Source organism: Giraffa tippelskirchi, chromosome 13 (genome assembly GCF_054371585.1).
Source record: "Giraffa tippelskirchi isolate mGirTip1 chromosome 13, T2T-mGirTip1v1.2.pri, whole genome shotgun sequence".
In the NCBI taxonomy this organism is placed as follows: Eukaryota; Metazoa; Chordata; class Mammalia; order Artiodactyla; family Giraffidae; genus Giraffa; species Giraffa tippelskirchi.
In genome coordinates this window covers 64,956,101-64,970,334 of record NC_137287.1, presented here as the reverse complement: position 1 = coordinate 64,970,334, position 14,234 = coordinate 64,956,101, and the positions used below count along the sequence as shown (strand labels likewise).

At 40.1% G+C, this 14,234-nt stretch overlaps 1 protein-coding gene across 3 annotated transcripts in view; it reads right to left on the bottom strand.

Moving 5' to 3' along the window:
- Nucleotides 1–14,234, bottom strand: part of MALRD1 (MAM and LDL receptor class A domain containing 1) — a 764,811-nt gene that overhangs the window by 123,462 nt on the left and 627,115 nt on the right. For all 3 annotated transcript variants that reach the window (XM_081558804.1, XM_081558803.1, XM_081558805.1), the window contains one exon: nucleotides 1,294–1,557. In XM_081558804.1, the coding sequence (XP_081414930.1) occupies nucleotides 1,294–1,557 (264 nt within the window). The remainder of the gene's footprint in view (nucleotides 1–1,293; nucleotides 1,558–14,234) is intronic.

Here is a 14,234-nt window from a genome sequence, read left to right as displayed (position 1 = left end):
TTCATGCCTTTTGCAATAGATATCATAATTCTGGATGCTCACACAAAATGGGGCACTGAAATAGCCTTCTGTTTTTTTTCCAATACCCTCATCTTACAGTTACATGCCAAACTTTACTGCTCCAAAAGAAGTGGCCACTAACATATGGCTTATGGAGCTCTATCACTGAAGCTCATATACAGTGTGATATAACGTGAAATCAGACAGAAAATAATTAAATAAAATGTTAGTGGTGCCTTGACTCCACCATGATTATGTGCTCACCTTAAAGATTTGTGTGATTTGTGTAATTACTTAATTAACACTCTTCCTTCTCTATCTGACATAGGCTAATTATAATAAAGAAAGAAGTTGATGAATGTAGGACTGAGAATTTTACATGCATTCTCTCCAATTCTTATAGCCCTGTAAGGTATGTATAACATGGGTGGTGAGACTGACTCAAATGACTTTCCCCAAATTGTACAGGTAGTAAGTGATGAAGATGAGGTCAAACCAGTTGTCCCACCGATTTACTCCGGCATAAACTCTTTTTTTAAATAAATATTTTTTATGGCTGTGCTAGGTCTTTGTTGCTGCATGTGGACTTTCTTGAGTTGTGGCAAGTAGGGGCTACTCTCTAGTTGTGGTGCATGGGCTTCTCCTCACCATGCCTCCTTTTGTTATAGAGCATGGGATCCAGAGCTCAGGCTCAGTAGCTATGGCACACAGACTTAGTTGCTCTGTGGCATGTTGGAATCTTCCTCGACCAGGGATGGAACCTATGTCCCTTGCATTGGCAGGTAGCTTTTTATCTATTGTATCACCAGGGAAATCCTGCATTAACTCTTAATGACACAACATCTATCAAGGTTCAGGTCTAAACCGTTTAGATCTATTCTAGTGAATCTAAATCTATTCACTAAAATAGATATTTCCTCACTTGTTTGTGCCATCTTCATGAACGTTTTTAGGGGGAAGAAATTATAATTACATGTCTTTAATCCATCTCCAAACACATTTTAAGAACTAACGGATCTGTAAGAGAATCCCCTATATGAATGATTCAGATGCAAATATAAAAAGGAGATTAGACACATCTAACAGAGATTAGTATGACTATAAACAAAATGTTTTCAGAAATGCTAAGCAAGGACTGTACACTTTGTTCAGCAACATAGCACAAACAACTTTGTTATTGATGATATGATCATGGTAAGACTCTAGAGAACTTTGTTTTATCTGTCAAGCTCTCTCTATCATTTCCAAACAGCATTTCTTCCCTGGAACACTGAATGAATGAAAATAACTCACAGCAGCCAGATTCGTCTTCATTAAAGTAGCAATCAGGCACTCCATCACAAAGCAGGAGGGACGGGATACATTCATGGGTGGAGCACTGGAATTCTGTTTGACCACAGAGCTGGGGAAGGGGGCTGAAAGGACAATCCATTTCATCAGATCCATCTGTGCAATCTTCCTGTCCATTACATTTCCCTGCAAGAGGGACACACTCGACAGCATAGATACAAGAAAATTGATCAGCTTCACACAGTGACGGCTGTATTGTGACAAGACCTGAAAAAGAGAGCAAGTCATTTTCACATTAGGGGAGTTAGTTCTCTGTTCAGTGTTGAAACATTGTAAGATATTTTCAATGAAACATTTAGCTAATTTAAGTATTAATTTTCTATTAGGAATAATAAGAACTCTAACATAACAGGCCAACATGATTACAGAACACACCTCAGAAACACCTCTTAAGTTAACCTCAGAAACATTTTTATAAAGGGCATCATTACTGTTAAAAAATGACACTTCCCAATTAAAGAGGAAATTGTGATTCATATTCTTAAATTCAACCATAAGATTTTCTTGGAGGAGTAAAAACACTTTTATGTGGTAAGTTAGGCACTTTGAAGGGTTGCATTCATAATTTTAGCATTTAAGGAAATTGGCATTATGTCACTATACTGGTATACAGTTTATTAACTGTTTCTTAGTGACTTCAGCTTGGGGAGTTTGGCTCCTGAGAACTTGAGGAGGAATGAGTCACAGAATTGAGGGTTGCTATGGTTTTGTCACACTATTCTTTGCCCTTCAGTCTTGATCACATTTCAAAGGTCTAAAAAGTACAGTATGTGCGGTCATATCTGAAGTAGAGATGAAAGCATAGCTTAAGCCAAGATATCACACTAGTGAGACTCTTCAAGATAATGTGATTCATACCCAACAAACCCATTTTACAGATAAGGATACTGAGGCTCATAAAATTTCAGTGTCCAAAGACACAATGTAAATTTAATGAACTTTTATCACATGAAACTATTCCACAGGGATGGTTTGAATCAACACTTAAAGCATGAGAGAAGAGTGCTAACTTGCTGCTGTTTCTAGAGGTCAGAGAGTATCTGTGAATATACAGGATTACACTAATTTGCTGGAACATTATTCTTGAAACAGTCCTTAAACTTCTTATCATTTTGGGGACATATGCTAATGGGCTAATCAGTATTTTAGGGAAGAAAAATAGCATGTAATGGGGCTGGGGCTGGGGGCGACGGCCAACAGGGGCTAGGCCGGTTCGGGGGCCAGGGGCGGCGGTGAGAGGAGTTACCCCAGGCCCAAGGAGCAGGGGCTGAGTGGGCACAGGAGGGCCGAGAGGAGTTACTCCACATTCAAGGTCAGGAGGGGCCGTTGTGAGTAGATACCCCTTGTCCAAGGTAAGGAGCAACAGCTGCACTTTGATGCAGCAGCCGTGAAGAAATACCCCATGTCCAAGGTAAGAGAAACCCAAGTAAGACGGTAAGCATTGCGAGAGGGCATCAGAGGGCAGACACACTGAAACTAAAATTACAAAAAACTAGCTAATCTGATCATACAGACCACAGCCTTGTCTATCTCAATGAAACTAAGCCATGCAATGTGGGACCACCCAAGACAGATGGGTCATGGTGGAGAGGTCTGACAGAATGTGGTCCACTGGAGAAGGGCATGGCAAACCACTTCAGTATTCTTGCCTTGAGAACCCCATGAACAGTATGAAAAAGCAAAAAGATAGGACACTGAAAGATGAACTCCCCAGGTCAGTAAGTACCCAATATGCTACTGCAGATCAGTGGAGAAATAACTCCAGAAAGAATGATGGGATGGAGCCAAAGCAAAAACGATACCCAGCTGTGGATGTGACTGGTAATAGAAGCAAAGTCCGATGCTGTAAAGAGCAATACTGCATAGGAACCTGGAAAGTTAGGTCCATGAATCAAGGCAAATTGGAAGTGGTCAAACAAAGATGGCAAGAGTGAACGTCGACATTCTAGGAATCAGAGAACTAAGATGGGCTGGAATGGGTGAATTTAACTCAGATGAACATTACATCTACTACTGTGGGCAGGAATTCCTTAGAAGAAATGGAGTAGCCATCATGGTCAACAAAAGAGCCCGAAAGGCAGTACTCGGATGAAATCTCAAAAATGATAGGATGATCTCTGTTCGTTTCCAAGGCAAACCATTCAATATCACAGCAATCCAAGCCTATGCCCTGACCAGTAACACTGAAGAAGCTGAAGTTGAACGGTTCTATGACGACCTACAAGACCTTTTAGAACTAACACCCAAAAAAGATGTCTTTTTTATTATAGGGGACTGGAATGCAAAAGTAGGAAGTCAAGAAACACCTGGAGTAACAGGCAAACTTGGCCTTGGAGTACAGAATGAAGCAGGGCAAAGGCTAATAGAGTTTTGCCAAGGGAACGCACTGGTAATAGCAAACTACCTTTTCCAACAACACAAGAGAAGACTCTACACATGGACATCACCAGATGGTCAACACCGAAATCAGATTGATTATATTCTTTGCAGCCAAAGATGGAGAAGCTCTATACAATCAGCAAAAACAAGACCGGGAGCAGACTGTGGCTTGGATCATGAACTGCTTATTGCCAAATTCAGTCTTAAATTGAAGAAAGTAGGGAAAACTACTAGTCCATTCAGGTATGACCTAGATCAAATACCTTATGAGTACACAGTAGAAGTAACAAATAGATTTAAGGGACTAGATCTGATAGACAGAGTGCCTGATGAACTATGGACAGAGGTTCATGACATTGTACAGGAGACAGGGATCAAGACCATCCTCATGGAAAAGAAATGCAAAAAAGCAAAATGGCTGTCTGAGGAGGGCTTACAGATAGCTGGGAAGAGAAGAGAAGCGAAAAGCAAAGGAGAAAAGGAAAGATAGTCCCATCTGAATGCAGAGTTCCAAAGAATAGCAAGGAGACGTAAGAAAGCCTTCCACAGCAATCAATGCAAAGAAACAGAGGAAAACAACAGATTGGGAAAGACTAGAGATCACTTCAAGAAAATTAGAGATACCAAAGGAACATTTCATGCAAAGATAGGTTCGATAAAGGACAGAAATGGTATGGACCTAACAGAAGCAGAAGATATTAAGATAAGGTTGCAAGAATACACAGAAGAACTGTACAGAAAAGATCCTCACGACCCAGATAATTACCATGGTGTGATCACTCACCTAGAGCCACACATCCTAGAATGTGAAGTCAAGTGGGCCTTAGAAAGCATCACTATGAACAAAGCTAGTGGAGGTGATGGAATTCCAGTTGAGCTATTTCAAATCCTCAAAGGTGATGCTGTGAAAGTGCTGCACTCGAAATGCCAGCAAATATGGGAAACTCAGCAGTGGCTACAGGACTGGAAAAGGTCAGTTTTCATTCCAATCCCAAAGAAAGGCAAGGCCAAAAATGCTCAAACTACCGCACAATTGCACTCATATCACATGCTAGTAAAGTAATGCTCAAAATTCTCCAAGCCAGGTTTCAACAATATGTGAACCATGAATTTCCAGATGTTCAAGCTGGTTTTAGAAGAGGCAGAGGAACCAGAGATCAAATTGTCAATATCCGCTGGATCATCGAAAAAGCACGAGAGTTCCAGAAAAACATCTATTTCTGCTTTATTGACTATGCCAAAGCCTTTGACCTTGTGGATCACAATAAACTGTGGAAAATTCTGAAAGAGATGGGAATACCAAACCATCTGACCTGCCTCTTGAGAAACCTGTATGCAGGTCCGGAAGCAACAGTTAGAACTGGACATGGAACAACAGACTGGTTCCAAATAGGAAAAGGAGTACGTCAAGGCTGTATATTGTCACCCTGCTTATTTAACTTATATGCACAGCACATCATGGGAAACGCTGGGCTGGAAGAAACACAAGCTGGAATCAAGATTGCCGGGAGAAATATCAATAACCTCAGATATGCAGACGACACTACCCTTATGGCAGAAAGTGAAGAAGAACTAAAGAGCCTTTTGATGAAAGTGAAAGAGGAGAGTGAAAAAGTTGGCTTAAAGCTCAACATTCAGAAAACTAAGATCATGGCATCTGGTCCCATCACTTCATGGGAAATAGATGAGGAAACAGTGGAAACAGTGTCAGACTTTATTTTGGGGGGCTCCAAAATCACTGCTGATGGTGATTGCAGCCATGAAATTAAAAGACGCTTACTCCTTGGAAGGAAGGTTATGGCCAATCTAGATAGCATATTTAAAAGCAGTGACATTACTTTGCCAACAAAAGTCCATCTAGTCAAGGCTATGGTTTTTCCAGTGGTCATGTATGGATGTGAGAGTTGGACGGTGAAGAAAGCTGAGTGCCGAAGAATTGATCCTTTTGAACTGTGGTGTTGGAGAAGACTCTTGAGAGTCCCTTGGACTGCAAGGAGATCCAATCAGTCCATCCTAAAGGAGTTCAATCCTGGGTGTTCATTGGAAGGACTGATGTTGAAGCTGAAACTCCAATACTTTGGCCACCTCATGCGAAGAGTTGACTCATTGGAAAAGACCCTAATGCTGTGTAGGAGTGGGGGCAGGAGGAGAAGGGGACGACAGAGGATGAGAAGGTTGGATGGCATCACTGACTCAATGGACATGGGTTTGGATGTACCACAGGAGGTGGTGATGGACAGAGAGGCCTGGCATGCTGCAATTCATGGGGTCGCAAAAAGTTGAACACGACTGAGCGACTGAACTGAATTGAGTGGGGACTGGGAATTCCCTGAAGGTCCAGTGGTTAAGACTTCACCTTCCAATACAAGGCGTGTGGATTTGATCCCTGATCGAGGAACTAAGATCCCACCTGCCTTGTGGTCAAGAAACCAAAACGTAAAACAGAAGCAATAAATTCACACAGTCAATGAAGACTTTAAAAATGGTGCATGTCAAAAAATATTTTAAAAAAAGTAAATAATGGGCACCAGTTTCAGGAATACCTTGTTTTGTGTTCATTACATTATAAAACTATTATTTATGGGTTTTGTAAGAATGATTTGTTTTAAACATAAGCATGGTGGTTGAATACATTTTAGAAATGAAATTTAAATATTCCTCTCCCACTCAGTAGTGGTGATATACCCAGAATATATTCAAATTCTAACCCTGTGATGAAAGTCATGTATCTGAGGGAATTTTTGTTCATGGGAATAAGAATGTTTAAGTGGATAGAGATACACGTATGACTTTGAGGTGTCTGTATCATGTTCTTATTTAACTACCTAAGACACAGCAGCGCATACAACTTCAGTGTTCCAATGGAAACACTCTGAATGAAAACTTGGAAAGTAAATTGGATTTAAATGTTTAGAAATAAATATATATATAGCATATATATCTTTTGATACTTAACCATGATCAAATGAATAATTACTCTTCATTCTTTTTGTTAATCTCACATTGAAGGAATGGCAGATATCCTTACTTTCATTTTTTCTCAAACATTTTATGGACTAAACTTTTATCTTTATAAACTTCCCTCAAAGTAGAACCTCAGATCAAGGTTGAAAAGGCTGGATAAAGCCTTTGCATGTGAAGCCTTTTTTGCATGTGAAGAAAACCTAGAACTAATTTTAGTAATTCACCTATTACTTAGTTAAGCGATCGACCTTTTCTGAAAAAACACAAGGGAAGTAACTTTCTCTATTTCACAAGCTTCTTGCCTTATTCAAAATGAAGTGTGTGTGCTTTCCTTTATATTTTTGCTTATATAAGATATGCACAAATAAACTTCTCTCTTATTCTGAGGCAGCAATTCTGTTAAATTCTAGAATCATTTCTATCAAAAGATACTCAAACTCACCTGTTCTAAGTCCTTTTTTACAGGAAACCTGGTAGGCTTGTATTGTCTCCTGTGGATTCTGTCTTGTATTGTCCAGATTTTTCACTCAAGGTCAAGGCCCTCATTCCCCCAACTGCTGAGAGGTTAGCAGTGATAGTGCACAGATGTCTACCTCTAGCATCTTCTCTCTAAAGTCACACACCCTTGCAGAGGCTGTTCCTGGCAGAATTTCCAATTGTCACAATTGACCAATGGTGCTGGAAGGTTGATTATGGGGGAAGACAGGTATACATAAACTCTCTGTAATTTTCACCTAATTTTGCTGTGAACCAAAAACTGTTTTAAGAAATAAAGTGTGTGTGTGTGTACATCTCAGCAACAATATCCCTCAGAATCTGTAGTCTAGCCTGTAACTCATGTTTGATATTTTTCTTTTTAAATTTTCTGTGTTCTAGTTTCTCCAAGTCCCTTTTAAAATCCAGCATTTAAAATTCACAGTACTTAAGTAAGTGTACTGTCCATTGGTCAAGCCACTTGGTCCATTTCTTCCCATGCCCAGTGAGCTGCTTAGTCAGTTGTTTAAAACCAAAAGAACTGAGGTGCAGGGCCAGTGAATGCACAAGAGAAATGGCACCATTTCAGTACTAACCCAACTTGGCCTCCTTGAACATGGACATGATTGTTCATTACATGTGAGAGTTACTTTGAGGGAATGGATCATGATCAGAAAAGGTGATGGATAACTCATAAGCTGGAATCAAGACTGCCAGGAAAAATATCAACAACCTCAGATATATAGATGATACCACTCTAATGGCAAAAAGTGAAGAGGAATTAAAGAGTCCCAATTGGAAAAGATTCTGATGCTGGGAAAGACTGAGGGCAGGAGGAGAAGGAGGTGACTGAGGATGAGATGGCTAGACGGCATCACTAACTCAATGGACGTGAATGGACTAACTCAATGGCAGAGGACAGGGAAGCCTGGCATGCTGTATTCCACGGGGTTGCAAAGAGTTGGGCACGGATGAGCAACGGAACAACAAAAGCACAATCAGAGCAAAAGAAAACCCACATCCAGAAAGTCAACTGAAATACACCTCAAAGAGTAAAGTGAGAATAGGAAGGATGAAAGGTAAGATAGAGAGATTGAAGGACATCAAAAATGTTGGTGACTGTGACAGAGGCAGAGAGAGAAAGTGGAAAGAAAGACAGTCCAAGAAAATGTGGATTCATTTTCACAATGTGATTCAGTCTTTAACTTACAGGTGTTCTTCTTATTGCTGTTCAGCCAACATTTCTTAAGCTGTATCTGATTAGGTGAATTGTGAAGACCTGATACTGTGAAGACTTAGTACAACTGTACACACATACACTCACACACATATTATATCATATTAGCTTTAGGGGCATGTTTCTCAAATAGATCACAAGTCTAAAGTATGTTGGGTTCAAAAACCAAGGGTATCTCCTATTGCGGTTTGCAACTGATTCACAGTCCATGGTGTCGCAAAGAGTTGGACACGACTAAGAGAATTTTACTATTCTTTGCAGGCTGGAGCTGATTGAAGGCATTGTTAACTAACTTTTGCATTCCCAGGAATCAAAGACATTCCTCTCATTACCACATTCCACTTCATAATGTGTTATGCAGACAGGTACAATTTCTAATATTATGGATATTTCTTTGTTCTCCTAAAATGATGTTGAGTTTCACTGTTCACTTAGTTTGGGTAGTAGCTGAAATACCTTTTTTTAGAGCAATAAACATTATAAACAATATAAAGCAATAAACATTTCATACTGATGATTTACAGTGAAATACAATGTAGCATTCTCATGAATTTCATACAAATTCAATAAAAGTCTAAAAGTGCCCAAGGAAAATTTCATGGATTTTGATCTTTATGATAAGTATGTTTAGTAAAAGCAAAATTGATTGCCTGATTTGAAGGGAAAGAAAAAAAATGCACAGGGAACTTTAGTTTTAAAGAGCAGGAATTAGCTCTTGCCAAATCTTGCCATACTCAATGATATAAATGGTAAAATGCTTATTGTAAAATATGACAGCCAGTTATAAATTGGTAATTGTTTGTCTTTGGCCAATACTTCATTAACAACATTCAAAAATGTTACAGGAAGCTACAGGAGGGGAAGGAGATGATAAATTTTTAACTTTAACTTTGCAGAACTAGAAACAGAGGAAAACAACAGAATGGGAAAGACTAGAGATCTCTTCAAGAAAATTAGAGATACGAAGGTAATATTTCATGCAAAGATGGGTTCGATAAAGGACAGAAATGGTATGCACCTAACAGAAGCAGAAGATATTAAGATAAGGTGGCAAGAATACACAGAAGAACTGTACAAAAAAGATCTTCACGACCCACATAATCACGATGGTGTGATCACTCACCTAGAGCGAGACACCCTGGAATGTGAAGTCAAGTGGGCCTTAGAAAGCATCACTATGAACAAAGCTAGTGGAGGTGATGAAATTCCAGTTGAGCTACTTCAAATCCTGAAAGATGACGCTGTGAAAGTGCTGCACTCAATATGCCAGCAAATCTGGAAAACTCAGCAGTGGCCACAGGACTGGAAAAGGTCAGTTTTCATTCCAATCCCAAAGAAAGGCAATGCCAAAAATGCTCAAACCATCACACTAGTAAAGTAATAGTCACTCATCTCACACACTAGTAAAGTAATAGTCAAAATTCTCCAAGCCAGGCTTCAGCAATACGTGAACCGTGAATTTCCAGATGTTCAAGCTGGTTTTAGAAAAGGCAGAGGAACCAGAGATCAAATTGCCAATATCTGCTGGATCATCGAAAAAGCAAGAGAGTTCCAGAAAAACATCTATTTCTGCTTTATTGACTATGCCAAAGCCTTTGACTGTGTGGATCACAATAAACTGTGGAAAATCCTGAAAGAGATGGGAATACCAGACCATCTGACCTGCCTCTTGAGAAACCTGTATGCAGGTCAGAAACCAACAGTTAGAACTGGACATGGAACGACAGACTGGTTCTAAATAGGAAAAGGAGTACGTCAAGGCTGTATATTGTCACGCTGCTTATTTAACTTATATGCAGCGTACATCATGAGAAACGCTGGGCTGGATGAAGCACAAGCTGGAATCAAGATTGCCAGGGGAAATATCAATAACCTCAGATATGCAGATGGCACCAGCCTTATGGCAGAAAGCGAAGAGGAACTAAAAAGCCTCTTGATAAAAGTGAAAGAGGAGAGTGAAAAAGTTGGCTTAAAGCTCAACATTCAGAAAACTAAGATTATGGCATCTGGTCCCATCACTTCATGGGAAATAGATGGGGAAACAGTGGAAACAGCGGCTGACTTTATTTTTCTGGGCTCCAAAATCACTGCTGATGGTGATTGCAGCCATGAAATTAAAAGATGCTTACTCCTTGGAAGGATGTTTATGACCAACTTAGATAGCATATTGAGAAGCAGAGACATTACTTTGCCAACAAAGGTCCATTTAGTCAAGGCTATGGTTTTTCCAGTGGTCATGTATGGATGTGAGAGTTGGATGGTGAAGAAAGCTGAGCGCCGTAGAATTGATGCTTTTGAACTGTGGTGTTGGAGAAGACTCTTGAGAGTCCCTTGGACTGCAAGGAGATCCAACCAGTCCATCCTAAAGGAGATCCAACCAGTCCCTCCTAAAGGAGATTAGTCCTGGGTGTTCATTGGAAGGACTGATGTTGAAGCTGAAACTCCAATACTTTGGTCACCTGATGCAGAGTTGACTCATTGGAAAAGACCCTAATGCTGGGAAGGATTGGGGGCAGGAGGAGAAGGGACGACAGAGGATGAGATGGGTGGATGGCATCACCGACTCGATGGACATGGGTTTAGGTAAACTCCCGGAGTTGGTGATGGACAGGGAGACCTGGCGTGCTGCGATTCATGGGGTCACAAAGAGTTGGTCACGACTGAGTGACTGAACTGAACTGAACTGGTTTCAGATTATTTTGAATTAAAATTTAATTTTTATATTTTTGCAAATCACTTCACAAAGTATAAAATATTTCTTTTTCAATTAAAAATACTTATCTTTAATATGGAATCATAAAATAATCATTTTTATCTTTTTATTTCATTTCAATATTTAATAGTTTAAATATTCCTAGAAAGATGGAATGTGACTTCAGGTTGAACTAAAGAAGATAGAAGAGTCTGGCATAAACAGAGCAGTATGGGGAGCACTGGAGTGGGTGATGAATCAGGAGAGCTTGGGTGGCTGATTAGAAAGGTTATGCAGAAATGTCAAAAGTCTAACACAGTAGACAAAAATAAATGAAATTTAAAAGTTTGCAAAAGGTGAGTCCAATGTTTTGGATTGACCAAAAAGTCTGTTCAGGTTTTTCCATAACATCATATGAAAAATCTGAACAAACTTTTTGGCCAACCCAATAGAAGCTGATAAGTATTTGAAAAGAGATGCCATATGGAAAGTGATAATTATTTTCAGAGTGAATGGCAGAGCTAGTTAAAGCTAAGGCTAAAATAAAGATAGAAGAATACTAGAAATTAAATTTGTTTTGCAAGAATTGAAAATGAAAAATTTTCTGCCTGCTTATAACCCTCCAATAATCTAAAACATGTGAATGTGGAAACATGCATAAAATATGGAATGTTAGAACAGTTGTTGGTCATTTCTTTCTTGTCATGAAGCCTGGAACCCAGAGAGAGACCCCAGCAGATAAGAGATAAATTCTTCTCTTATCATCTCCAGCTGGTGCTATACCACACTTCTTGGTCTGCTATATCTATGCTGGTGTGGCCTCTTTTGTATGCACTGTTGGGCCAGGTAAAGTACTTGACTTAATTTAATGCTACTGTTCTCTGATAACTCTATCTCCATATTAACTAAATTTTATTTAATAGTCAAAGAATTTCGCAAATGTTAAACTCTTGACTTCTATATTAGGACCAATATTATTAAGTACATTCCCCTTTTAATTTGTGCTTTACATTGCTTCAAATATACATTTTCCAAAAGAAGAATCCTGCTCAAAAATGGTTTTCCAATGTCTGACACAATGAAGCCCACTGTCCTTATAAGATAAAGGTCCACTGTCCTGTGGTTATTCAGTGACCTAACTTCTGGTTCAGTCTCACCAATGCTTTCCCATTAAGCCTAAAATTGCAGAGGAAATAGTGACTCTCTTTCAGTTATGGCTGTATTGAACTTTGCTAATTATGGCTGTATTTTACCCTTTAACTATTTCAATTATGACTGCATTGTACTCTTTGGGCTTCCCTGCTGGCTCAGATGGTAAAGAATCCACATGCAACACAGGAGACCTGGGTTCGATTCCTGGGTTGGGAAGATCACCTGGAAGGAGGGAATGGCAACCCATTCCAGTATTCTTACCTGAAGGATACCCATGGACAGATGACCCTGGTGGGCTACAGTCCATGGGGTCACAAAGAGTCAGATACTACTGAATGACTAAGCACAATACTCTGTCTGTTGAAGTGGGGCAGAAAAGAGAATGCTGTTGTCATTCGTGTAAGTGGGAAGGTTTTTACTTATGGAAATTATGAGAGGGTGTCTTCAGTTCAGTTGCTCAGTTGTGTCCAACTCTTTGCGACCCCATGAACCGCAGCACGCCAGGCCTCCCTGTCCATCACCAACTCCCGGAGTCCACCCAAACTCATGTCCATCGAGTCGATGATGCCATCCAGCCATCTCATCCTCTGTCTTCCCCTTCTCCACCTGCCCTTAACCTTTCCCAGCATCAGGGTCTTTACAAATGAGTCAGCTCTTTGCATCAGGTTGTCAAAGTATTGGAGTTTCAGCTTCAATATCAGTCCCTCCAATGAACACCCAGCACTGATCTCCTTTAGGATGGACTGGTTAGATCTCCTTGCAGTCCAAGGGACTCTCAAGAGTCTTCTCCAACACCATAGTTCAAAAGCATCAATTCTACGGCGCTCAGCTTTCTTTACAGTCCAACTCTCACATCCATACATGATCACTGGAAAAACCATAGCCTTGACTAGACGGACCTGTGTTGGCAAAGTAATGTCTTTTCTTTTAAATATGCTATCTAGGTTGGTCATAACCTTCCTTCCAAGGAGGAAGCATCTTTTAATTTCATGGCTGCAGTCACCATCAGCAGTGATTTTGGAGCCCAGAAAAATAAAGTCAGCCACTGTTTCCACTGTTTCCCCATCTATCTGCCATGAAGTGATGGGACTGGATGCCATGATCTTAGTTTTCTGAATGTTGAGTTTTAAGCCAACTTTTTCACTCTCCACTTTCACTTTCATCAAGAGGCTCTTTAGTTCTTCTTCGCTTTCTGCCATAAGGGTGGTGTCATCTGCATATCTGAGGTTATTGATATTTCCCCTGGCAATCTTGATTCCAGCTTGTGCTTCATCCCGCCCAGCGTTTCTCATGATGTACTCTGCATGTAAGTTAAATAAGCAGGGTGACAATATACAGCCTTTACGTACTCCTTTTCCTATTTGGAACCAGTCTGTTGTTCCATGTCCAGTTCTAACTGTTGCTTCCGGACCTGCATACAGGTTTCTCAAGAGGCAGGTCAGGTGGTCTGGTATTCCCATCTCTTTCAGGATTTTCCAGTTTATTGTGATCCACACAGTCAAAGGCTTTGGCATAGTCAATAAAACAGAAATAGACGTTTTTCTGGTACTCTCTGCTTTTTCGATGATCCAGTGGATGTTGGCAATTTGATCTCTGGTTCCTCTGCCTTTTCTAAAGCCAGCTTGAACATCTGGAAGTTCATGGTTCACATATTTCTAAAGCCTGGCTTGGAGAATTTTAAGCATTACTCTACTAGTGTGTGAGATGAGTGCAATTGTGCGGTAGTTTGAGCATTCTTTGGCATTGCCTTTCTTTGGGATTGGAATGAAAACTGACCTTTTCCAGTTCTGTGGCCACTGCTGAGTTTTCCAGATTTGCTGTCATATTGAGTGCAGCACTTTCACAGCGTCATCTTTCAGGATTTGAAATAGCTCAACTGGAATTCCATCACCTCCACTAGCTTTGTTCGTAGTGATGCTTCCTAAGGCCCAATCTTGGCATCAATCAATTATTACATCTTTGTCTTAGTGTAGAAGGGTTGAGATG